The following is a 27,974-nucleotide window of genomic DNA, read 5'->3' on the forward strand; positions in this document are numbered from 1 at the left end:
GGAGCGGCAGCTACAGGGTTCTCACACTGAAAAAGGGGTGGCTGGAGGCAACTCTTTTTTGGTCTCCAGCCGCCTCTTTCACAGTGCAAGGAGCCTCCCGCAACTGGTTGGCTGCTGTCCTCCTTCTCTACCTGTTTGTTCTGTATGGCCGAGGAGGAGGAAGAGAGCAGACAGCTGGTTAGGGGAGGCTTCTTGCGCTGCGAAAGAGGCGGCTGGACACCGAAAAAGAGTCGCCTCCAGCTGCCCCTTTTTCAGCGCTGGACTCCAGAACTGGACTCCAGTCGCACCAAAAAAAGCATGCAGCAGCTGCAGGTATTTTGCGACAAGGGGGGCAAGAAGCCTCAGGACATCTGTCCACCCACCTGCTGACTGACCGGGCCAGGCCAGGCTGGAAGAGGCACATCCGCCGGGAGAAGGAAGAAAACATGCTCTGGGAGGGCCGGCAGGAGGGCGGATGTCCCGGGGCTGCAGCACATGCTTACTGCATGTGCAGCGCTGTGGTCACCACATGGTAGGGAAAGCTAGGAGAGGGACCGGGGCAAGTGAGCAGGTCGCCAGGGGTCACCACCAGTTCAGCGACCCACGCCAAATCACCGTTACCGGTTCATCCGAACCAGTGCAAACCGGTTGAATACCACCTCTGACTCCAATTTAATACAATAAAACCATATTCTCAAATGAATAATGCACCATCAGCAAACATTAGCCTTTCATGGGAAATCAAATGGTATTCTAAATCATTATGTGTTCACCTGCCTTCTGAAAAAAAGGGGGGGCCAGCATTAATAAACATAAGGGGATTCTGGAATAACTGGAACAAAAACATTTTTCTTAATTTTTTATGCAGTCATGAAATGATTACTCCTGACTATGGTAGGAACAGACAAATTATTTAATACTACATTTTAAAAACAAATATTTTTCTTCATTTTTTATGTGGTCAAGAAATGCACATATTAAAAAAAACAAAAACATTCCGGTCATCTGCAAACAAAAATGACTCATAATTGGAAAAACAGTATCTAAAAAGCATATAATAAATTGTTCATCAAAACACATATAAATATGTATTTAACAACTACATATTTAACCCAATAACAAGGTTGAAATAGGGAAAAACGCTTCCAAAAATCCAGAGATGAAAGTACAATTCGTCTTCCTGATCCCAATAGTAATACTCAAAATCCATTTTTATTGAATTGCTATTTAGTTTCTTCCAAAGCCTTCAAAGATACTGGCTCTAGCCCAAGTATAATGTACATAATACTTCTATAGAATATCAAGATCAAAAGCAATAATATTGCTATTTATTTTATAGGAAGCCCCTCCCAGATTAAAATATTCTTTATTCTTAACATTAAAAGAGGCAGGATAGAATATTTCCCCAAAGGAGAAACAGAGAAAACATGTTCTTAAAGGCAGAAAGCAGCCTCAGTCTTTCTTAATATCCTTCAGCAGAAGCCTCAAGTCTTTAGAGATGGATATTTTGTGCCCATTAAGACTGGGTGAATCTATTCATAAACAGAACACCTTCAGCTGATGGTATTAAGAAGGACAGGACATGACCTTTAGGACATAATAGGATTAACCCATCACCATTGAAACAGTAAAAGACACAAAGCTCGCTATATTGCACAACCAACCTCCTGGAGCAGGGATGTCAAACACACGGCCCGCAGGCTGGATGTGTCATGCACTGGCTACGCCCATCCCCATTTTAATGAAGGGGGAAAAGTTGTGATATGTGACATGACGATAACGTGACAATGTGAGTTTGACATCCCTGCCCCGGAGCATCTCAAACACAACCCCCCCCCGGAAACCTATAAAGATCCATCCACGCATTCAGCCATTTTGTCAGCCACCACAGAAACATGCTTCTGTCACTGAAGTTTCTAGCATCCAAATCATTCCTTTTCAGTCAGCCTCCACTGATTCTTCTTCCCACAGTTTCAAAAACTAAACTAGTACATTTAAAAATAATACCAGATTCCTAAAAGAAAAATCATACCAATATTTAACTTTTAAAGATTTTGTTCATAACTTTGCGATGCAACTGTATATTGTAAAGCTTTTCATGCTTTAATTGTCCGATTCAATGCATAGGGTCTTTCACATGTAAAATATTAACGATGAAGTTGACTCTAATTATAAGTCTGGTTCAAATCATAAATTTAGCTATGAAGAATAAGGATAGCATTTTCCACTTTTTATATAAATGCAAGGATCAAGCATTGCATATCAATAGTATGAGTGTGTTCCCTACGTTGAGTTATTTGTAAAAATAACAAAGGTGAAATACAAACAAACAAATAAATAAATAATTTTCTCCAAAACATTTTTCAGATGAAAAAGCTAGCTTTTCTCATAAAGCAAAATCTTCAAATTTCCAAGCAATTTAATAAATGCAGTTTCAGCTAACACATGCATCCGCATGCACATGTACATATGTATGTTATTGCAGGGATCCCCAACCCCCAGCCTGTGAGCTGGTACAGACTCTACGGCCTATAAGGAACCAGGCCACACACGTGAGCAAAGCTTCATCTGTGTATGCATGGGATACCATCATCCCCTGCTGCTGCTGGTCCATGGAAAAATTGTTTTTCCTGAAACCAGTCCCTGGTATCAAAAAGGTCAGAGGCCACTGTGTTTAGTGGATGTATCTTTAATCTGCTGCGTAAAGTTGCCTGCATTCTAATTTTACTATACTTAATTAACAATGTTCTTCATATACATAATTGTTTTCTTAAGAACCAAATTATCAACAAATGCAGTCTCAGTAAGGAGGAAGAATGAATGGATTTTAAAGCAACCTATACATCTCTCTAGCTTTTCACAAAAGAAGTGATACATATTACAAAGTGTGATTATAACTTTGGCTTCAACATTGAAAATATTTTCACAAACAAGCTCATAATGGTGAATGAAATTATAGAAATTATTCTCTTTAAATTTTGTTTCAAATAAAGGAAGCCATTTCTGGAACTCTAAGATCTTAACCCTCTGGATCAATTTCTTCTACATTCTGTTGAATTTCATTCCCTCTTCTTTCTACTCAATCAGCCCTTTGCTCTTTTATCTCTCTTGGCAAAATGCCTTTTTAAGTATTTTGAAATAGCAGAACATAGTAAAGTCAACCTGGACTTCCAACTGAAAAAAATAATCATTCTAAATAATGAGTTGGGAAATTATCTGAACAGCATTTTTCACACTTAGCAGCCATGTTCACAGAAGTTGCAGTTAAATCAAATAAGTAAAAGGAGAATGATTCTCTGGAGAGAAAAGAAAAGAACAGTGTATTTTTTAGATTATTTCCCAATTTACACATCAGAATTTGCACATAACCTATAAAGTCGAAGACTTTAGCATTTTTACTTTACTATTGGTATTAGACAAAGTTCTGGAGAATGCCTATGCTGCAGCCAATCAAATTACACTCAATTATCCCAGAAAAAAAGTTCCATAATCATCTCTGTGGATTGTGCATTTCATTTCAGGATTAGGGTCAAAAGTATTTGAAACTCCTTGCAATGTGGTGTTGATATTAGATTCTGTTTTATATCAAAAGACAGTCTCTGAATATAAGCAGACTTGGTCATAATGTCTTAAGATATTATGTAAAGAAAGACCACATTAAATTAACATAACAAACAAAAAAAAGAAAATTGCTAAATATTCTTGTACCATCACCAAGCAGTGAATTGGTAGTCATAAAACATTTTTCTTGTCTAATCGTATAAGATAAAATCTAAACATAATGCAAGCTGGTTTATAAAGCATGAAATGTACTATCTACAGAAAACCACGTATAATGTATACACAATGCATCTTATCTGTCTAACTATTTACAAAGTCTGCATTACTATTACTGTTAATCTTCTCATCACTCCTTATTACTCATCCCCTCCCACTTGTGACTGTATAACTGTAACTTTGTTGCTTGTATCCTAACGATTTTTATTGACTGTTTCCTAGTATGATTTGATTGCTTATTGTACCCTATGACTATCATTAAGTGTTGTACCTTATGATTCTTGACTCTCAACGAATGTATCTTTTCTTTTATGTACACTGAGAGCATTTGCACCAAGACAAATTCCTTGTGTGTCCAATCACACTTGGCCAATAAAGAATTCTATTCTATTCTAACTATTATGTAGTATATGCAATATTGTTTCCATTTACTTATTCTCAGAAGTTATTATACACATGCTGCTTCATTAGAGAAACATTACCATTTATGAAACACAGTGTATTTTGTGTGGGCTATGTTAATCGTCAAGCCTGACACAGAAACAGCAGTTAAAATTAAATATTTTCTGACAAGTTGTTTGTGTTTTATAGGCTTCAGTGTCAGTCACAAACCATTTTAGAGGGTTCTATATTTTTAAATACTAATATTTTCATTGTTCAGTTGATGGCATTAATATTCCTATTAATTTTAACAAGCAGAGGAAGATTTGAAAACACTCATTTACACAAAGAATGTTATAATGTGGTGATGCATCTCCATGTACATCTACATAAGCATTGCAATACTTCCTAAGTAATAGCATTGCTTGAATATTGTTTTTAATGCAAACAGGAAAGTACATCTCTATCTGGGCCATTAATTGAGAAACGTGGCTAAAATTGAATGGCAGACACTAAATTGGATCAAGCTAAGAGAACAACGCTAATATTTTTGGTCACCTGAAGAATTGTAAAAAGATAAAAAGAAATTAGAAGTGAAAATGCAACAATCTTATCTAAGCTGAGATGTCAAAATAAAGTTAACCAGTTGATGACTTAATTACTCAAAGCTTATTAGCTGTTAGGCATGTTACTGGCAATTATGGATACTGCAGGCAACTTAATGACCAAGTAACCTGCTGTTATGTGAGCTACACAGGTTCCCAGGTTTTTTTTTTGTGTGCAATACAAGGTGCTGCTTATCACCTTTAAAATCCTGCATAGAATGGGTCAAGGCAATTTCCCATTCTACCAGGTCAGACAAGGTGGGTGTTCTGTCTTTTGACTGCTGGCTGAATATAAAGACAGAACAGACAAACTCTACAAAGGCTTCCGTACAAAGTTACTTTATTGGATCACAAGGCATTCTCAAGATGTAACTCATGGTTATGTCGAGATTCATCTAATGTCCAACTCTTTCCACAACTGACTTCATAATGTGAAAGTGTAGTGATCTTTCATCACGTAACGATGGAGCAAGGGGTGAGACACCAGCATGCTGCTGGGGTCCAAGCAGGAGTAAAGGAACCCCCCCAACCCAACCAAGGGTCAATTCAGTGACCGATCAGGATTACAGATGTGACCACATGAACTACATTTCCCATGATGCATTAACTACATTTACCATGAGGCATTCCCTTAAGGGGACAGCTCCCAATTCTAACTTAACTATCTCAATTCCCAATTACCTATATACTGTCTGGACAGCACAGTGGGCACAAACCGGATCCTTTCCCTTAAGGAGTCCTAGTCAGGCATGATATTCCCCTCTGAAAAAAAAATAGGGCCGGCCAAAAGAGACCCCCACCGCGCACCAAGAAATCGCTGCCCAGCTCCCTTTTCCTGCCGCTCAGCGGCCTCCGCCGCACCGCCCGCCCGCCTGCCTGGGCTCCGCCGCACCGCCCGCCGCCCGCCCGCCCGGGCTCCGCTCGCACCGCCTGCCGCTCGCACCGCCCGCCTGGGCTCCGCTCGCACCGCCCGCTGCTCGCACCACCCGCCCGCCCGCCTGGGCTCCGCCGCACTGCCCGCCGCGCACACCGCCCGCCGCGCCGCCCGGGCTCCACTGCACCGCACCACCGCCGCACCGCACCGCCGGACCGCCGGCTCCGCCGCACCGCCCGGCTCCGCCGCACCGCCCGCCGCCGCACGCCCACCTGCCCAGGCTCCGCCGCACCGCCCGGGCAATTCCCAAAATCGAAAAATCGGAATTCGATTTTAATCGGAAGAATGTCATGTCTGGTCCTAGTGGACAATCACTTGCATATGATCCAGCAGTTTGCTGCAGCTAACAAAAGAGACAACACAGTCCTAGGCTGCATAAACTGAGGTATAGAATCAGGATCACGTGAAGTGTTAATACCACTTTATAATGCCTTGGTAAGGCCACACTTGGAATATCGCACCCAGTTTTGGTTGCCACGATATAAAAAAGATATTGAGACTTAGAAAGAATGCAGAGAAGAAGAACAAAGGTGATTAGGGGATTGGAAGCTAAAACATACGAAGAAGGGTTGCAGGAATTGTGTATTCTAGTTTAATGAAAAGAAGAATTAGGGGTGACATGATAGCAGTGTTGCACTATCTAAGGAGATGCCACAAAGAACAGAGGGTCAATCTATTTTTCAAAGCACAAGAAGACAAGACAAGAAACAATGGATGGAAACTAATCAAGGAGAGAAGGAAAAATTTCCTGAGAAAATTGATAACAATTAAAAACAGTGAGAACAATTAATCAGTGGAACGTCTTGTCTCCAGAAGTTTGTGGGTGTTCCAACAGTGGAGGTTTTTCAGAAAAAAAAAATTGGACAACCATTTGTCTCCAATGGTTTCCTGCCTGAGCAGTGGGTGTTAGGCTAGAAGACCTCCAAGGTCCTTTCAAACTCTGTTATTTAATTCATCCTTAAATACTGCATCTACGGGGGGAGGGATCCATAGCAGTGTTATGCAACCCTCTCCTAGACTTCTAGAAGACTATAAAAATCTGGCTGTTAGTTAGCATTGGGATAGGGTCAATATTATGCAGCTTGGAAATGGCATTTATTGATGCATTGGAGAGTGTTGTGTCTCATAAACCGTGGCACAATATAAGTCTTTTAGATGCATTATATCCATGTGCTATTTGTTCACAGCATGCATTATTTATTTTATGAATTTATTAAATTTATATGCTGTCTAGCTCACCCTGAAAAGTGACTCTAAAGAAAATATGTTTACTCTGCTAGTGACAACTATCATCTTAGATATCCCATTAAGAATGATACACCAATCCGGACTTCCGGTTGCAGTACTGCGGCGGGGTGGGGAGAGAAGAGCAAGCTCTGCTCTCTCATCCCCAATCTGTGCGTTTGGAGGCCCCGGTGGAGGGGCACGTAGACCCTGGAGGGGAAGACGAAGGTGTGAGGAAGCCCGAGGAGAAGTTTGACAGCGGCGGCTGTTGACAGCTTTGAGAGAGACCTCATTTGCTCCGACGTGTGAGTGATCGGCCATCTCAATGGCAGACCGAAGTCGCAGTGCTTTAGCCCAATAAGGAAGATACCAGAGGACGAACAGCGTTTTTGGCATCAATTGACGGACTGAACTTGGAGTGAAGGAGGAGGAAAGTGAAAGTCAAGGAGAGAAAATTTAGAGGAGAAGATGGGAACGATCCAACAGACACTGGAGAAGAATGAACAAAGAATAAAGAATATAGAAACTAAAGCTGAACAAACAGATAAGAGATTTAAAGGGATGGACAGGAAAGTAATAGAGATGAATAGAGACTTAGAAGATTCGATTATCCATCTCGAAATGGAATGTGCAGCATTCTATTTGAGGTTCCAAAATGTAATGGAATCCAAAGATGAAGACCTGGGAGACATAATGTCCCACTTAATAGCAGAGGCATTGCAAAGGGACCAGCAGGAAATGGTGAAAAAATTAGATGAGGTCTACCGAATCCATACAAACTACGCCAGACAAAACAAGCTGCCTAGAGAGGTCCACATCAGGTTCGCCAGAAAAAATGTAAGAGACATTGTATATAGAATCACAAAGGACGAGCCGATGGTGTATAAAGAAAAAGAGATCACGACCTTGAAAAAAAATCTGAGGTGGGTAAGAGAGTTGAGGAAGGACTACAGATCTCTGGCGATATTCCTGAATAAATGAAACATCTGGTTCCGATGGCTGGTCCCTGAAGGAATACTGGTGACGTGGCAAGAAAGAAGAGTAAAAATAGATAGTATTGAAAAGGCGCAAGAACTTTACGATCATTTGATGGAAACAGAGGAAGAGGGGACCAGTAAAGAAGAGTCAGAAAGCAAGAGTCAGGAGGACCAACAAGAAGATCAGCAACAGGAAATACAGGAAATGGACCAAGAAGAGAGAGGCAAAGAAAAGAGAGAATACCCAAGGAGAGAAGGACTAAGAACAAGACCCCAAAGAGAAGCAAGAACAAACAGAAGATTTAGGTAGACTCAGAATTAACAATGGAAGAAGAGATTAAATTACCCTCAATAAACATCAATGGATTAAACTCCCAGATCAAGAGGAAACAAATATTAATCAAACTAACTAAACAAAACTTTGATATTATATGCCTACAGGAGGTACATATCCAAAAACAGCATAAAAAATATCTAGAATATCCCAAGTTGGGTTTATTATTTACAGCACTGGCAGATCAAAAGAAAAGCGGGGTATCAATTTACGTAAAAAAAGGGATAAATGCAAAAAAAAATCTATGCAGATGAACAAGGCAGAATTTTAATGATACAAATTAATTTACATAAAAAACAATTACTATTAGTGGGGATATATGTCCCTAATGATAACCAGAATAAGTTTTATAAGGGATTGTATGATAAAATAATTAGTGTAGGTGAAGAAAATATTTGCTTGATAGGGGACTTTAATGACATTGTTGATGTTAAAAATGACTATATTAGTATAGAAGGGACTAGGAAGGAAAAAAAGAGAATTTTACCCAAAAAATTTTTTGATTTAACACATGAGACCAATTTGGAACATATATGGAGGAAGAGGAATGCAAATGAGAAGAAATATACGTTTTATTTGAGTCCACAAAAATCATGGTCCAGAATCAATATGGTATGGGTTAATGGGGCAATTGAGAAAGACATTAGTGAAGTAGAGATAATACCTAATATATGGGCTGACCATAGCCCGGTTAAAATACATGGAAAGGACATAGTAAAAGGAAAAGGAGATGGATATTAAATTCACAAATAACAAAGGAAAAAGAATATATCTCAAGAATGAAAAATGAGTTAGAAACATTCTTTAAGGTTAATCTAAAGCAACATACTAGTTTACAAAATTTATGGGACACTAAAAAGGCCTTCGTGAGAGGCATATCAATAGCCTATATAGCTAAGAAAAATAAAGAAAAATGGAAGAAACAGAACGAATTACAAGAAAGGATTTAAAAAATTGAATATGAGCTCCAAAAAGACCCAAAGAATATTTTCCATATTCTTTGGGTCTTTTTGGAGCTCATATTCAATTTTTTAAGAAAGAAGTAGGGATGATTAGACAAGAACTAAATTTGATAGATATTGAGGAAAATGCACGTAACTTAAAAACTCTTAAACATAATTTCTTTGAATCAGCAAATAAACCAGGAAGGTGGTTGTCCCATAAATTAAAAATAGAGAAAGAGAAAAGACTAATTCAGCAACTCAAGGATGAGGAAGGGACAGTATTATCAGATGGAGGAGAAAAAGAGAATTGCGCAAAGGTATTTTGGCGAGCTTTATAAGCAAGAAGATGTTATGGAAAAAAACATTAGATACTACTTGGAGGGAAACGGTCTGAGTCCAATCTCAGAAGAAAACAGAGAAGTACTTCATAAAGAAATAACATTAACAGAGTTACAAAAGGTGATACAAAAACAAAAAAATAATAAAACACCAGGCCCGGATGGTCTACCGGGCGAACTATATAAAAATTTATCTGAAATATTTGAACCAATATTACTGGAACTATATAATGAGGCATTAACGCATGCTAGACTTCCGAGGTCCTGGTCCGAGGCATACATCTCCTTACTTGCAAAAGATGGCACTGATCAACAATTAATTGTGAACTATGGGCCAATCTCGTTACTAAATACGGATTATAAGATATTTATGACAATATTAGCAGAAAGAATGAAACCAATTTTAAGTGAACTTATACACACAGACCAGAATGGTTTCCTGCCAAATAGACAAATTAAAAACAATATTAGGACAGTACTAAATTTGATTGAATTCTATGAAGCTCATCTAGAAAAACAGGCAGCTTTAATTTGTTTAGACACACAAAAAGCATTCGACAATCTTAATTGGAAATTCATGCTATATCAAATTAAAAAGCTGAATTTTGGCACTAATATAGAAAAAACACTACAAGAAATATACTCAAATCAAAAAGCAAGTGGTATTATTAAATGGAGACCGTACTGAAGATTTTGAAATTGCAAAAGGAGTGAGACAAGGGTGTCCATTATCACCTCTGTTATTTATCTTGTCTTTAGAAGTGTTGCTAGCTGCAACCAGACAAAACCCAGAGATTTATGGAATTAAGATTAGAAATGAGGAATATAAAGTTCAGGCATTTGCTGATGATTTGGTATTTGTAGTGGAAGATCCAATGAATTCGGGACCAATATTGTTGCAACAAATAGAAAAATTTGGGGAAGTAACAGGATTTAAAATAAATAAAAATAAAACTGAGATGATAGTCAAAAACTGTACAACAAAGCAGAAAGTAGAATTGGAAAATACAATAGGACTGCAAATAGTAAAAAAGGTGAAATACCTGGGAATTTGGATATCACCCAGATGTTCATCATTAAAAGAGGACAATTATGTCAAACTGATTAAGCAAATCAGAAAAGAATTGGAATTATGGGCCAAATTGAAACTGTCTATATTAGGAAGAATAGCAACGTTGAAAATGAATACCTTACCAAATTAATATATCTATTCCAAATGATTCCAATTAAATTAGGGAAATCTTTTTTTATAGAACTAAATAAAATGACATCCAAGTTTGTCTGGTTGGGCAAGCAGCCATGTATTAAAATGAAACTATTACAAGATAATAGGAGCAGAGGCGGTCTAGGACTACCAGAATGGGAACTTTATTATCAGGCAGCGGTGTTGAGTTGGATTAAGGATTGGATTAAATTAAGAGACAAGAGAATCTTAACATTAGAAGGACATGGCCTTTTGATAGGTTGGCATGCATTTTTGTGGGAAAATAAAAGTAATATACATACCTATTTCAATCAACACCTAATAAGAGATTCATTGATTACAATTTGGAAAAAAATCAAAGGTAAACACTATACAGAAATCCTACGATGGCTGTCAACCATGGAAGCCATAATCCATCCAAATAGATTAGACCTACGGAAAATGGTAAGCTATGAAGAATTATTAGATAGCCAAGGAAAATTAAAATCAAACCAAGAACTGAAAGAAAATTATAATCAATTGGTGGCCATATTTGCAAATTCAAAATAAATATTAAAAAGACTCGAAAGATTTTGGATTTGACAAAGGGCAGAACCAGATAAAATATTAATGGGACCGGAACAAAAATTTATAACTAAAATATATAAATATTTATTAGATTTTAAAACGGAAGAGGAAATAGTCAAAAGTACAATGATTGCATGGGCACAGAATTTTGGATACACTATAGAATTAGAGGAATGGGAAAAAATATGGAATATAAATTATAAATTAACAGTATCTGCCGCATACAAAGAAAACATATATAAAATGTTTTATAGATGGTATTTAGCCCCAACAAGATTGGTAAAAATCTACTCCAATATGAGTCCTAAATGTTGGAAGTGCAAAAAAGTTGATGGTACATTTTATCACATGTGGTGGATGTGCCCCGAGGCCAGGACATACTGGATCCAAATTAAAAATTGGTTAAAAGAGATTACTGGCTATCAGATTGTGCTCCTTCCTATTAGGAATTATTAAAGAAAGACGACCGAAAGAAGTAAAATACCTAGTGTTACATATAACAGCCGCCAGAATAGCCTTTGCGCAGGTATGGAAAACACCAAATACCCCTAACTAAGAACTAATAATACACAAAGTAACAGAAAGTGCTGAGATGAATATGCTAACAATGAAATTGAAAGAAAAAGACGACTCTGAATTCTTTACAATTTGGAACAATTGGTATAAATGGCTAAAAAACAGAACCAAGAAGGGAGACAAAAAATGTTAATTGAAACAACCCTTAAGAAAGTAAAATATAATTTTGCAAACTATATAAAGATATAAGAATAGTAATTATAGCTAAAGATATTATTTAATAGTAGATAAATGTAATATAATGTATTATGATATTTAAATCAAAATCTTGTGTAGATGCCAAGAACGTTGTTGATACCATGATGTTTTACGATGTAAAAAAAAAGAAAATAAAAAATATTTTTTTAAAAAAAGAATGGTACACCAATTCTATATGTATGTGAGAAGAAAATTATTTAGGTGTCACACTGGGTAGTTTGTAACTCCCTTTCAAGACCCTTATATTAACATGATACAAACATGGGAGAAACTTTACTGAGAACCAATTATAACTCACAACCCATGGGTACTCGAACTAAAACATTGTCTCTCTAGTACAAATTTCCCCTGAATCTTACTTCATTGCAGAACAAAGCTAAGGAAGCAGGTTCCACACAATTTGTGTGAAATTTCTTCCATTTGTTTTTCTGCCAAGAATTAAGAGTATAAAATATTGGGGACTGAGATAGGAAAACTCCAGCTCTCTTTCATTGTTGAGTTCACTGAGGTCTCTGAAGCTTTTTCATTTCTTTTTCCCAAATGGTTTGCATGACAAGCTATTGGTTTCTCTGATAAACCATAAAGGGCCTCTTCCATCTGCTCCTTGTTTGTGTCTAGAGATAGCCCTCCCCTCATCTCCTCAACACAATCTCCTACATTTAACAATATAAAATTAAACCTTCATGAAAAGGAAATTCACGTGAGTAAACTTTGTAGTTGTTTTTACAGAAAATGGTAGAAGTAACTGTTTAAGAAATTCCTTGTTAAATTCTATGTTAATTCGGGAAGAAATCTCATATATCCCATGGGGCTTATCTCAAATATAGCATATAACTCCAAAACAATTTAAACCATTTATACCGGTAAATTCAGAATGACATATAACTGCCACATCCAATTATCTCATTTTGAGTATTTTGAGGTCTGAAACTATTGCCATATATGATTCTTCTCACTGGCAGATAACTTACTGACAAAAGCATTCATTTATTTCCTAAATTGACTGTGATGTTTGTGTTGCCTGCTTGGTTGCACAAAATTAAATATAAAAAAAACCGTAAAAACTCACAACAGAACAGAATCAGATAATGTCAGTGAATACCTCTGTTAAGTAAGAATGCTTCCTACGCAAAAGTATTCAGGCTGTGGGAGGATTTTTTTTTTTTTACAGAAAATTTCAATCTGACAGGGATTATAATTTAGAAGAAGTTTATTTTGATCCTAAAATAATGCCCAAATAAATAATAAATAATTTATTATAAAATAATAAATAATTAAAAAAAATAATGCCTAATAAATAATACTCGAAAATAAGTATCATTATTTTACTTTTCCTAGGTATGGAAAAGTGAAATAATGATAACTGAAGCAGAGAATTCAGAGGTCACAGTGGATATGAAAAGGCATTAGAGGCAAATTAATAAGTCACTTAAAACTTAAATTAGAGTAATCTTTTCGAGGACTTAATAGAATCTTCTTATGCAAAAGCATCTATGGGACATATTCCATTTCATGCAAAAGGAGATGCAAAAACGATGGACTTGAAGAGTGGAAAGAAAATGCCCCTTCAGTTCTGCTCAGAAAATCCACATCTGCAAATAGAAACATTACACAAGATTCTCACTATTTATTTAGTAGTTTCTATCACAGTCCAGAATAGAGACCCAGTCTGGGGAAATAGTTATGGCGCTAGGCTAGAAACCAGGAGTCCAAATTACAATTTAAGTCCAAACTCAGCCGGGTGACATGGGCTAGTGAGAGTCTCTCCGCTCTAGGAACCAGGCGAAGGCAAGCCACTTCTGAAATCTCGCCCCAAAATTTGAAGAGGCTAGTCCAGGCAATTGCCAGGAATCAACAAATAATAAAATATAGAATAAAAAATAAAATAATAAAATATAATAACATAAAATAATTAAATAAATCACAGCCCGGACTAGTTAATCAAGATGGAACAATCACGTATAGACAGGTAGAAATAGCTTAACTCTCAGGAGTCGGAATCCTTTTGTTGTTGTTCTAGTAGTAGCCAGAGTAGACTCTACTCTTTGTCCCTCTATGGAGTATATGTAGTTTCTATTCATTCAAAAAGAAATTTCCCCCTCCCCAGTCCCAAAAATCATCTGGTTGTGATCAAATGCCTATAGACTTAGGAAATACCGTATTTATCGGCGTATAACACGCACTTTTTTCCCCCTGAAAATAGGGGGCAAATGATGTATGCGTGTTATACGCCGATATAATGTTAAGAAGCCAGCGGAGGCCGGGCGGTGCGAGCGGAGGCCGGGCGGTGCGAGCGGTGCGAGCGGAGGCCGGGCGGTGCGAGCGGAGGCCGGGCGGTGCGAGCAGAGGGCATTATTTTGCATTATTTACCTCAGGGGTCCTCAACCACCGGGCCGCGGACCGGTACCGGGCCGTGGAGCACTCTCTACCGGGCCGCAAAGAATTTTTTTTAAAAAAAATGGCGGCTTTCTTCACCTTCGGTGAATGCTGCTGGGATCGGGGATCAAGGACACAAATGAAAGAAGGGGAGGGAGGAAGCAACGAAGCCTGTCCTTCTCTCTGGGTCAGCTCTCTCAGTCGCTCTCTCGCTCCTCCACCAGCACAGGAAGAAACTACTTCAAAGAAGCGGGGGGCTTTTCCTGTCGCCGCAGCTTCCCTGAAGCGCCCGTTTCTCCCCACCCCACACCCGTCCGCCCGCCCGCCCGCCCGCAGTGCTCCGTTCTGCCTGCCTGCCTGCCTTCGTTAATGGTTGAATCGGAACAGCTTCGGCTGAGTAAAAGAGGCGAATAGTTATTATTCTCAGCCGAAGCTGCTCCCAAACAACCAGAAACTAAGGCAGGCAGGCAGGCAGGCAGAATGGGACACTGTGGATTGAAGCGCGCTGGGTGGGAGTGGGGGTGAAACGGGCGCTTCGGAATAGCTGCGGCGACAGGAAAAGCCCCCGCTTCTTTGAAGCAGTTTCTTCCTTGGATGGTGGAGCAGCGAGAGAGCGAAGCCTCCTTCTCTTCTCTCCCCCGGTCCTTGCAAAAATTTTCTGCTTGAAACCGGTCCCTGGTACAAAAAAGGTTGGGGACCACTGATTTACCTTATAAGTGGTAATAATATTAATAAAAAAAAAGTTCTGAGCTACCCTTATTTTGCTTCAAAGTTTTTATTTAGAAATTTAATTTTTTTTCCTGAAATTTCCCTCTTAAAATGAAGATGCGTGTTATACGCCTGTGCGTGTTATACGCCGATAAATACGGTACAGAAAAGGCACTAATGCAATTCGGGTGGGAAACAAAGCCATTACGGAAGAGGTTCCAGAGTCCAGAGGAAGTGAGGTGGGGAGAAGATGGGTCTGAGAAAGATTTTAGCTATATTCAAAAATTATATATGTGTAGTAATTTGCAAGATTTTAGTAAATTAGCTTACTCGATTGCTCAAGAAATCCAATTGGTACCTTAGACTGTCTACTATTGACCTCACCCCTTTCCTAAGAGGTCTGTAGGGGGCGTGCATAAGCGCACCAACGTGCCTACCGTCCCTGTCCTATTGTTTCTCTTATTCTTTTATTTTTCTTATATGTACCCATTTCATGTATTCACAACTATGTATACACTTATACTTATTATCTTGTAAACAATTGGCAAATCAAATAAATAAATAAATAAATAAATAAATAAAATAAGTTATGAGCCACCAAGGGCTTGACCGTAGTAAAACTTGCCCAGTATTTTTTGTATTAATTATCAGTGTATTGTTTAATCAGACATTGCAGGATAATCTTTTGAAAGATCTTGCCCCAACGCTATACCAACAATCCTGAAGCCTGAACAGAAATTCCAGAGTTCATCAAGTACTATCCATTCTGATACTGAAATTTAATTATTCATCTATAATTACTAAAATCATTACATCTCTGCAATATTTTTGTTCTAGACTGAAAAATGTATCTATAATAAATCAATGACATACCCTCAAAGCTTCAATCACAAGATCTCGTGCTTCCAACTCCCCTTCTAAAATACTCAGAAGCATCCTCAATTCTGATTTGCTGAGACTGTCCACATCGAATTCTCTTTTCTGCAAAATAAAAGTAAATAAATGAGGTTCTATGAAAATGTTCCATCTAATAAAATTACTCCTGCAACAAGGTTCATTTATAAGTAAGGAAGAAAAAAAAATGTTTTTCCACAAGAATCAAGCATATGCACTACAGCAAGCAAGAAACTGAACAATTCCAAAATGAAACTGCAATGATTCACCAGGGATTCAACTTTAAGATAGTTAGCCAGGGACTGATTTGCTGTAAAATTTTGGCACTTCACATTTTAAAGCTGCCTACAAGCATATTTATCAAGAACATCCTTTGAGCAGTCAATTTTGCTTTTTGCCTAACTTTTGAGGGGATACAACTAAATCTGAATCACATTTAAAAAGACTATTTTAACAGATTCTGAATTTCAAAAGTAAAATAAAAAGTCTGATACTGTTATTATGTCTACTTTGTTAGGGAAAAAAATCTTTGTAAGCACATTGTTAAAGAAAGTGTGGAAATACAGTAATATCTTGGTTAGGATTAGCAATATATACCATGCCAATATCAGGCAAATTGTATTGTAATTATATCCAGAAGTTATATTGCAAACACTATTCTAGGCTTAAATATATTTTTAAATATGAAGGCTTGATAGATCTTTTGTTCCAAAGGATCATATATCTGTTGGCAAAAAAAAAAAAAAAAATTGGAAAAACCATATAATAAATATTTGCAACCTTCGAAAGTTTAAACCCTTGCAAATATATACATTTACTGTTCAACTAGAAAAAATAGTGTGAGTAGACATTTTCATTAAGTTTCTTTCCTTCAATTATAATCTACTAAAATATTATTTTGCAATTTTTGATTGGACTTATTTATAATTTGACCTATCTCACATATGCAATCTCATGAATCATGCAATTTTAAAAAAAATCCATCTATTCACATATGCTCATATTTCTTTACAGAAATACAGACACACACACACACATATATGAAGGAAGTTTATATTTCTACGTAAAATATTATAATGTGTCCGCTTTTTTGTAAAGAAATATGAGCATATGTGAGAAAACTGCATACAAAATATGGTCTCATAATGTGTAACCACAAGTAAGTATTACTGGCCTTATTCCTATAACAGTTTCCTAACCTTTGCAACTTTAAGATACATGGACTTCAACTCCCAGAATCCCCAATCAACATGGTTGGCTGGGCAATCAACATGGTTAGGTAATTCTAGGGTGTCAAACTTTGTGGCCCACGGGTCAGATGCGTCACGTGCTGGCCCTGCCCCCATCCAGTTTAGCAAAGGGGGGGAAAGTCCTGATACATCACGTGACGCCACCATGACGACACGAGTTTGACACCCTTGTTTTAGAAGTTGAAATCCACATATCTTAAAATTACTAAGGTTGGGAAACACAGGACCCAGTCAAAGTCTCTTACTAGTAATTTTGGCAGCACATTTACCATAACTGGGTCAAACATCACAATTTCTGAAATTACCAGATCACCATCCACTTTTTCTAGGAAGTATCTGCATCCCACAAACTTCTGCATTACAAAGGTCTGCAAAGATTTCATGGCATTATCAGCCCCTTTCCCACCTGATCATGCAGAAAGTGTCAGGGTAGAGGCGGGGAGAAAACTAACAATTTACAGGGTAAAGATGGTAATTATTTAAAAATATCATGACCACCCAAGATTATTAAGTGATCCATTCAATCTTTGTGAATTTGGGAAGAGTAGGAGGAAACCCAGTGCTTAATCACTTGAAGCATAACATCTTTGCACAGTAATGAGCCATTAGCTTAGAAATGTTATTCCTATGTAAAAGAAAGATTGTTTAGTTGTGTGGGAGTTGGTGATGAAATAATTGAAAACAGATCCTTCAAAATATATAATGCTTCAGAAAAATGGACTACACATTTCCTAAAATTCTGAAAGGAAAATAAAGGCATTCATATTATTTGCACATTTTAAAACTTTCATTTGAAAAAGTACATAGCTACACTTTGATCTTTTAACTTCCATTTTCACTGGAACTTATATGAAATGAAACATTTTAACTCAATTGAAACATTTACCAAATGGAAAAGTTGTTGGATAATTTAAAGCTGATATGCACTAGAAATGTAGATCAAGTTATTTCATAATTTGCAACAATAAAATTTCACAACCTTTTTGACTCCAAGGGCTAAGTTAATGCCTAGAAACCTAAATGTACTTACTCAGAAGTAAATTTTGTTGAATGCAGGGGGACTGACAGAACAAAGCTACCCAGAATTTTACTGCATTAGCAATTCAAATGATCAGACTTGCAATCCACATCTGGAGGGCCCTAGGTTGCCTTATTCAGAGCCAAGGCAGCTGTATCAACAAATGCACAGGTTCTCTGGCCTTCTCCTTTGCAGGGACAACATATTTTCTCTTCTTGTCTTTCAGCACACCTTAACATTTTTCCCCTTTTCATGTTAGCTTTTATGTCATTTGTGGTCCTGCAGCTACTTTAATACTGAAGATATTTCAGCCTTTGATAAAAATATATTATATAGTGCTATTGTGTAATGTTTTCTGTACTATTACAGAACAGTTTTAGTTGTTACATCATTTTATGTGATACAGTATATTCAATTCAGAGAAGCAATCAATATTTGTATGTACGTGTGTGTGTATTACTCATGTGACTCCACTGCCAAACCTTACAGATACACCAATGCATCAGCAATTTATGACAATATATCTGCACTCACCTGACAATTAAGTCCTGCCCATGTTATTGATATTGGACAGGGGTTATAACCGAGATGGCATACTATGATAATCTTTGATAATCTCTCACTCAGAAGTTTATTCATGTTTGCTCAGTAGCAACTTTACTTCAAGGAGTTTATTCCAATCATGCATGTATATGGATGGTGACATGAGTTTTCTTTACATAGCAATCCAGAGTTTACTAGTGTAGAGGGGTCTGGATCAACTCCTTTAATATGCTACATTAATGACAGAGTGCACATTAGAAATCTGCATCAACGTAGCCATTTCAAATGGGCAAAGAACCTGCATATCCATGAGAAGGAACTACAGACTTATAGCTACTAAATTTGGGCTGCAGAATTCAGACAACTGCATGACAGCAAAGAGAGTTTTTTCCTATTCTCTTTGCTTCCACCTTGTTATTATTTGGAGTAAAGATTATTGCAAATTCCTTCAAAGTCTATTCTGTTACTCTGAATTTCAGAACAATAGATACCAGTTGCTTAAGGGGAGCAAAAGTAAACTAAAGTTCTTCATCTCTTCTTCATTCAAACTTATTCTTTGGAGGATATTATTTTTTCTAGTACTCTCCACCAAGTTCTTTGACAAATAATTTGCAAGAGCTCAAAAGTGGCAAAATAAAAGAAGCTGATTTGAAATTATCAGAATGGGTGGTAGATAAAATTCGTGACAAGAAAAGTAGGTGCATTTATAATAGCTTTTATTTCCTATGGGAAGGTCTGTTCCTGCTCTTGAACATCATTAAAAACTCACTTGTGCTGGGGGAAAAAAAATCAAAATATATCTGCAGTAAGCACTCAGCCAATGTAACACAAGGATAACATCTGTGCCAGAATCAGCCTGCCTAGAAACTCCTAAGTATATTAAAAATTTAGTACAGCAAATAAGAAATCTGAGAACCCTGTATATAAATCTAGTAGGGTTTAGAAGAAAAATGGGATTAAAATGCTCAGTTAGACATTTTTAAACTTCTGCTGGTTCTGTTTACATTGATAAACCATAGCATAAATAATATTAAACAGGTACATTCTCAAGGTCACTGAACATTTGAGATTGGCTGTTAGCAGTTTTGTGCTATCTTGTTATATTCACAATAAAGTAGAAAAGGGGAGTTTCTTTCCTGCACAGCAGTCCTTTTTAAGAACATCAAAAAAGATACTGTGCACTAAGTCAAATCACAGGTCTGTCAAATTCAGTATTTCAGTAGATGCTGATGTTTCCCATCTGTGGTTTGTGATAGCTGAACCCAGGTATATGCATATATATATACACGTACAACTATTAGCTACAGACCCAAATGCATTTCAGTGCATTCAGTGCAATAACAGCGGCAGTCAACAATTTACTTAGGAAACAATTACTTATGGTTTATATGCAAGAGCGTGTTTGCTGGTGATGTATGTAAAAAATCAGATCTGAGTTGCAAAGAACCTAGAAGACCACCAGATGGCTGGCTGATAGCCCATATCTATGGAATATAACCTTTGGATAGTTATTTACAAGTATTAAAATAAATTATAAATGGGATATATAACCCATAACCCTCATACCAAATCTTGCCAATGCAATTCTGTTCAGCGCAAGCTTACAAACTACATATAAAGTCCTTATTACTAGCTGACCTAATTAGGTGTTTCAAAGCAAGAGTAAAATCAAAATAGCACATCTGCTTTTCCATGGTGCAACTTTATAATGAATGCAAAATAGATGTCAGCTACATTCTAAGCCTGCACAATGCTTCAAATACACTGTAATATGCTACCAAAGTGTCAAGGCCATCTTTCATAAAACCAAGATGCATTATATACAAAGTCTGTAACTGTACACGTAATATAAATGTGTGATGGCAGTAATGGAGGATGCAGTAAGATCACAATATTTTTGTCATTTTATTTTTAAAAGAATAATTAAAAGTCTTGCTTTCTTCTGAAGTACATTGACTACTCTCTACCGGTTCCTATGTGGCCCATTATAAGGGATTGTATGCATATTATTATTGCAAGATTCACATGTGCAACCAATTGTGTTAAATAAACCATGAAATCCCTAGTGAAGCAAAGTGTACAAGTATCGTGAAAAAAGGCTTGTTCACCACATTTTTTACAAAGGGCAACTTCAGGATATCATATGGCTATATACAGTATATATTATCAGTTCAATATCCCTGTAGTAATGTTTCTCAACTTTGGCAATCTCAAATGCTATGGTCTTCAATTCCCAGAATTCTCCAGCTTCCATGCTGGTTGGGGAATTCTGGGAGTTGAAGTCGTCGACTTATCTTGGTGCCAAGGTTGAGAAACATTGCCTTAAAAACTTGATCTCTGCTCCTTGTGAAGCAAGAATTTGCTGAAAATTGCTGTCATCATATGTGATGCTGCCCCTAAAACTAGTTTCAAAGGGATTTAGGCCAATTATTCAGGAAAGAAAATAATTGATTCTAATCTACATGGCTATGTGCCACACCGTCTGAATCACAGGCAAAATAAAATATTAGTAGTGAATGTCAGTCAGAGTACTGTCATTTCCTTGCTAATTCTTATAAGTCTCTAAGTGCATGGGACTGACCATCAGGAGAGACAGCACATAGGACAGAAGTCCCATTCTCATGTTTTTACAGTAAAACCCCTCCATATTCTGGGATTCTAGAATATGTCTAGAATTTACTGCAATACAATCAAATGCACAAGAAGGTACCACATGTGAGTCTGTAAAATAAAAGTCCCCAAGAGAAGATTTGAAAAAAAAAAAAATGCAGTTCACAGATTTGTACATCTCCAAAAAAATCCAGAAGCACCTGCATTAACTTAATAGTGAATTAATTTACTGTAAACTAATTACCATCAGTTGACAATGCATGTGACTATAGAAAGCAGAAGTTCTATTATGCAATGTAATGATTGAAACAATCCTTGAGTTATAGCTTACAAGTAGCTTCAGGCAAATTATTATATTCTTAATATAAAATAGAAACCAAGAAAAACAAGCTTCTTGAAAAATCTGTAACATATAGTACCATCACTACATATGTATAGTTGCATGCACGTTGTTTGAAACAAATTTCACATGGGGGAAATGGAATTAACACGAGTCAAGAACCTTCCTATGCAATGGAGCAATAATTAGCATTGCTGTTACTCAGGAAATGTGACTTCATGAATCATGTGAAGGTAATCCTATCAGCGCCAGCCGGCATAGCCGAGGACCAACAGATGCCCTCGATGCTGAAACCTCTGAAACATCAAAGGTTGCTCACCTCATGTAAAAATCAGAATATGTTTGGTAGGAAATCCAGTTACTACTGTATCTCCTTATGGTCTGGTCTGCTGCAGATTTTCTAATGTCTTGTAAAAAGGCATCAAGGAAACCAACCGGTGTTCCTTTTGAGAAGGTGGAATGTGAACCTGTGCCTTTCTGAATGTCATGGGGACATCAATCTTTTAGGACAGTTTCTAGAGATGCTTCTCCGAGAAGGTGTCTTAGAGCTTCCTGTAGGTGTGAGTCGTGCCTTCATGTTTTTCCCTTGTCAGTATTACCATGGCAACAAAGCAGATACTAAGGTTTGCAACCCCCTTCTCCCACCCCAACTAAGCTTTGCTTAGTTCAGGAAAACATAAATTGGGAAGAATTTTGGCTTCATTCCCAAATATTTCTATTAAAAAGCTTTCCTCTTCACTCCTCTCCCAGTCATACATTTCCTGCTGACATTCAAAGGCAGAGTTATTTTTCATAATATTCTATACATTTTTTTCCAGCAAAAGCCTGCCAACATTGTTGCTAAAACTTACTGGGTTCTGTTTTGTTTTTCCTTTAATAATATGTTCCGAAGCAGTAGTTAGAACAAAACATTGAGGGCTGACAAATTCAAAATGGCAATCTTATCCCAAAACTTTATAACAAAAGAAGGCTGCTGTCCAACAATTGCTGTTCCCTGTTTATAACACGATATTGCTAAATTTTGGGGGTCTGTAAAAAGCAAGCCAAATTTCAGTTCTATTGAAAGGCCAATGGTGGAAGGATAACTGCTAAATCGCACATTAATTTGAGACCTAGCCAACAATGCAAAATCTACCTGTTAATAAAGAAATCAGCTTTCCTTAGTCATAAAGCACCAGTAACTGTTCCATTCTTACGCACATTTAATGAGATACAAGTTCCACTCATAGCAACGAGGCTTAGTCCAAGGTGTGTGCCCCCCCGCCCAACAAGTTTTTTAAAATGTCATTTTGGCTAGAGCTGGATCTCTTTTTATGTCAATTTAAATGCACTGGTTATCAGAATGAAAAGTCTCCCTTCACCAACCTTAAAGCAGCAACCTTTTAGTAGGGGGACTGCTTATAAATAGCCTTCCAGGGATGGGATCTAATGACAAATTCCCCATTCTTTGGCTCCAGGGGATGGTAAGCTTTTCCAGAACAGATCAGAAGGCTTGTACTGGGAAGGTGTGGGTGGGTGCAGGGGCAGAAAAATTCCCTTGTACATGTAGAAATCCATTTCCATGTCTTGACTTCCTGCATATAAAGTATGTTTCTACTTTCATGGTGTGTTGCAAATGTCATCTACATATATGTTTAATTCATTCTGCAACACGGAAAAGGACCTTAGTTTAATTATAGAACATTTTTGATCCCAAGTTCAATTACCAGAATTTCCATAAAAGGTGGGGGGGATAGTTCTATGTGAAACCTCATCCTGCAGACAAAAAGCAGTGATAAATTAGGTGGACTGGACTAGATGGATCATGGATTTGAATGGCATTTTTCTCTTTTGCTAAATACAGTACTTGAATATTTATTTTATGAAGCTTGCCTCGCTTTAGGTAGGAACAATCAATTCATCTAGGTAACTCTCTATGGCCATCCCAGAATCTATTCAGCAGATCAGCATTATTTCAAGTAGTTTAAATGATTTTAATCAAAATATGTGTATTGTAAAACTAAACAAATATGGTGAATTATATTACAAAACTTAAAACTGGGATTTCTTTTACATCATCCCCAGAAATTATTTTTTCCAAACAATCAGTATTGTGGATTCCACGGTCCAATTTAGTTTCTCAAATTCATGTCTTTAGTATGAATACACACAGCCTGATGTTTCTGTTTGTTTTGCGCAGGAAATACCGGTTGTGACCTACTTTTCTTTTTGACTGTTTTTTTATCCTCTCAATCATTGCCCTAGAGATTTTGTCTAAAGGTCAAGTTCTATAACCATCTTCTCATCAGATTTCCTCAACTTTCACCCCCCTCTCCCCCAAATGTCTTGAGCTACAAAAGCAAGATTTCCAGACCACACAGGAATATGAGAATCTGCTCTCCAACACAATCTTGAAGAGAACCAGACTGTGCAAGGCTGCTCTAAAGTTATTATTATTTTTTTGCTTTAATTACTGAAAAGAGAAGAACTTACTGGAGCAAATGCAATAATAATCCCAAAGAACAACCTTAATGGGAGGGATAAACCTCAACTTTTCTGCTACTTTTTCCTCAAAGAGTGCTAGTGAGAAATAACCTTTTGCAACTCCTGGACAAGCAACACATGCTGCTCAGCTGACAAGAGGTCTTTGATTTACAGCTTTCAGGGGAATAATCAAAGCATGGATTTTTTCTCTCTCTCTGCAGTTCCACAGAATCGCCACCAAGATTAAATCAGCCAAACAAGTGAAGTAGAAAAATCGACGGAAGAATTACAGAATTATTAAGGGCATGCCTATAACATTGGGGTGGGTGGGAGAAGGGGTATTGGATGGGAAAGGCTGCCAAGTTGGAATTTGATCGGATGAAGTGAACAAAGCCTCAGAATTACTTGTATATTTGTATATTTCGAGGGGGGGATTTCGAAAAAAGCTTGTTTTCGCGTGAGAGAAAGCCTCGAGCCAAAGCTATGAAAACAAGAGACCAATTCCAGCTCTGCCCCTTTTGCAATGGGTGCCTGACGTTATATGGGGGGGCAAAGAAATAAGGGCATCCCGAGCAAGTAAATGTCTCCAGTATAAGCGGCCTCTCTTTCTTCCTATTCAGCATAATATCCTTTTTTTTTTTTTTTCCAACCTGGAGCCATCCCTCCCTCAATTCGAAAAAGCTCAGGAATTAAAAAAAACGCTCCAAAAACCTTCGCACAATATATTTTGCCCGGGTTTGATGGGGAAATAATGGAAGCGACCCACCCTTCGAAAGGGGCTGCGGCGCGTTAGCTCGAGACCTTTCCCCCATAAACCCCCCCATCCACCCCGGGCGGGCACGGCAGGTTGTGGGGGGCCATCCCACAGCCCCGTCCCAACTAGAAAGTACCGAAGGTCGAGCCGCCGGCCGACCCTACTAGAGAGCAAGCGGGAGAAACAATGGGGGGGAGGGGGGAGCCGCCTGGGAGAAGAACCAGGCCCGGCTCTAACGTTGTCACCTCCTCCTTCTCTGTGGAGACCCTCGCCGGCCGCCCTTAGATCGAAAGGCACCCCAAGCCAGGGTCATTGGGGGGTGGGGGAGGGTCTCTGGCCCTCCCCCGCTATTTCCTCAAAGCGGACTATCTATCTCTGAGCAGGATCCCGCGCCCATCCCCTCTATCCTGCGACTGCGGAAAAGCCCCCCCCGCCTCCCGCTCAGCCTTCTCCGAGGCTTTTCCACACACATCCCCCGCTCAGGGGACGGAGCTCAAGCTAAGCCGGTCAAGCGGCGTCTTCTCCCTCAGCCCCTTCTGGGCCCCGCGCGCGCCTTTCCTCGCGCTCTATCTCTCCCCAGGACCCCCCCCGCACGCTTGGGAGCCAAGACTCCGGACCGCCGCCTCCCGTCTCTTCTTCCAAAGCCTCGGCCGACCGGGGGGAAAAAAAATAAAAAATAAATAAAGGACGCGGGGCTCGCCTTCCCGCGCAAGCTTCTTCTTCTTCGCTTACCGCTGCCGTGGGTTCCTCACGACCGTTGGAGCCGGGCTCCCCTCTCGTTCCCTCCGTCGCCATTTTCCCCGCTGGCAAAGAGGGAGCCCCCCGAGTTACGGGCAAGAGGGAAAACGGCGCCGAAGCGAGCGAGCGAACGGCGGGCCCCCCTCAGCAGCAGCAACGGCGCCCTCCGCCGCCGCCGCCGCCGCCGCCGCTGCTTTAACTCCTTCGGCCCCAGCGGCGGAGCGCCTCCCTCCGGCCCCCGAGATACCGAGCTGCAAGCCCGGGAGGTGGAGCCGTTGAGGTGTTGTTATTATTTTCCCGTCCCTGGTGGTTTGCTTTTTTTTTTTTTTTTCCCTCACTACTGCTTTCATTTGCAAAATGCCCTCTTGGATGTCCGATAATTATTATCCCCGTGTCGGATGTTTTTTGACATGCCGCCTTGAGCAAGAGGGAATGAAAAAAAAGCAGCTGCAAAACGGGGCTGGCGTGGTGAAGTCGTGCAACCACAAAGCTGACATCATAACGCTTTGCCAGTCGGCGTCCTGGTGCATCCCATTCAGAAGCGCTGGGTGCCAACGGTTGCTCTCCTGAGGATGCGTGTATACAGCCCACCATAAACCAAGGGACTTGTTTCTCTCACCCCTCTTTGCTTCCCTTTCATTAAGCCGGTGAACTACCATTAGACCCGCCAGCCACCCCAATAGAAACCATTTGGGTAAATGGTGCCTGAGCTCTAGGTTCCTTCTTGAGCAATGTTTCCCTTCCTACACCCCCCATTTCGTTGTAGTTCAGACTTAAAAGACATTTTAAAAATAAGGTCATGGAAATCAGAAACATCACTTTCCCTTCTCCCTTCCATTCCCTTCTTCCCTTCCCTTTTTACAGACAACAAATGTAGGCGTTCAGAGCCCTCCATTTTCTGTTTGAAACGTAATAGTCCCACGATTATACTCTTTCAGCCTCACGCTAAACAAGGATGGATCATAGTGTTAAACCTTAGTAAATCATCTGGTTAAGCCATTGAGAGCTCTGGTGTTTCCGTTGTAGACCACTCCTTAAATTTACCAGTTGCTGGTTGTCCGAAGGGGCTTTTCCAAAAAACAACAACCGGATGAGTGTTTTTAGCATGGAACTCTTTACATGGAGCTAGTGTGGAAATGCTTGAGGAATAGAAAGAAAACATTTGTGCTAGAAAAAGTATAGCTCTCTTCCCTGTACAAATCAGCACCCAGTGTCACTGTCCAACTCTTCAGAATGATGACCTGGGACTAAAGGGGCCATGTTTACAGAACTCTGAAACATCCAGAAAAGTGTCTCTGATCCCATGCAAGATTGAACGTTCGACTTTGCCTCCAACAGAAGACACTGTATATACTTTGTAAATCTTCTTAGATACTGGATAGATGTGGAAAGGGCAGGGGAAGACACTATTTTATTGAAGCCTGTCTTGGGTTGAGGATGAGTTGCAGGCCAAGTCATGAAGATGTGACAGACAGAAGATGTTCATAGGACGTATTTGTACCATGTCAAGTCATAAAGATGTGACAGACAGAAGATGTTCATAGGACGTATTTGTACCATGTTAAGGTATAGGAAGGAAAGGCACTTAATATCCAATAACATATTGCCTCTCTAAGGATTTCCAGCAGCTAGATATACAAACTGATACACAAGGATTTAGTGATCCAGTCTGGCATTTTCTTTTCTGGGAGTTTCTTTTCTTTTTCAAGGTGATAAAGACATATTTTTTTTTCTATATGCTTGAATCAAATTGGTTGGCCCTCAAGAATCTTAGCATCCAAAGTGCCAAGATATGTAAAGAAGATTGTAATGAAACAACTAATTTTGGAAATAATATGAGGAAGTTTGCTAACTCTCCAACCCCCAGGGCTGGTCCAGAGAATTTTGCTGCTTGAGGCCAAGATAGTGGATTCTCAAGAAAATAAAGGTTTGACACTTGTGTTCAGAAAACACTAAAAGAAACAGGCAGTGCCATGGAAAATCAATGCAACCAACTTAGTGGTATTGTCACTAAACTTATTTAAGCAACCATAAGTTCTACTTGTTTCTTCACTGCCACTGAATTGGAGGTGGCGTGAACAGCGTAGTAATATAAACAATTCACTTGGTTGTTAATAATAAACTGGGACTTAGTTAGGAATTAGTGTGGTGTCCGTTTATATAGAAAAATTCAATAAAGGCAAGAAGCACAAAGGCTGTTAAATCACTTGGCAAAATCACCACACAAACCAGAACATTCACG

The 27,974-nt window shown here is 38.8% G+C and overlaps 1 protein-coding gene across 3 annotated transcripts in view; it reads right to left on the bottom strand.

Moving 5' to 3' along the window:
• CTTNBP2 (cortactin binding protein 2) overlaps positions 1–26,033 on the bottom strand; it is a 114,015-nt gene extending 87,982 nt beyond the window's left edge. For 2 of the 3 annotated variants that reach the window (XM_087969318.1, XM_087969319.1), the window contains exons 1-2: positions 25,727–26,033; positions 15,996–16,103 (exon numbers count right to left, since the gene is read on the bottom strand). In XM_087969318.1, the coding sequence (XP_087825444.1) occupies positions 15,996–16,103; positions 25,727–25,789 (171 nt within the window). In that variant the 5' untranslated portion in view covers positions 25,790–26,033. The remainder of the gene's footprint in view (positions 1–15,995; positions 16,104–25,726) is intronic. The other variant, XR_015750264.1, reaches the window with a different exon arrangement.
• Between the last annotated feature and the right edge of the window lie 1,941 nt (positions 26,034–27,974).

Source organism: Notechis scutatus, chromosome 6 (assembly GCF_049901735.1).
Source record: "Notechis scutatus isolate UNSWTSFEM ecotype Mainland chromosome 6, rNotScu1.2, whole genome shotgun sequence".
Lineage (NCBI taxonomy): Eukaryota > Metazoa > Chordata > Lepidosauria > Squamata > Elapidae > Notechis > Notechis scutatus.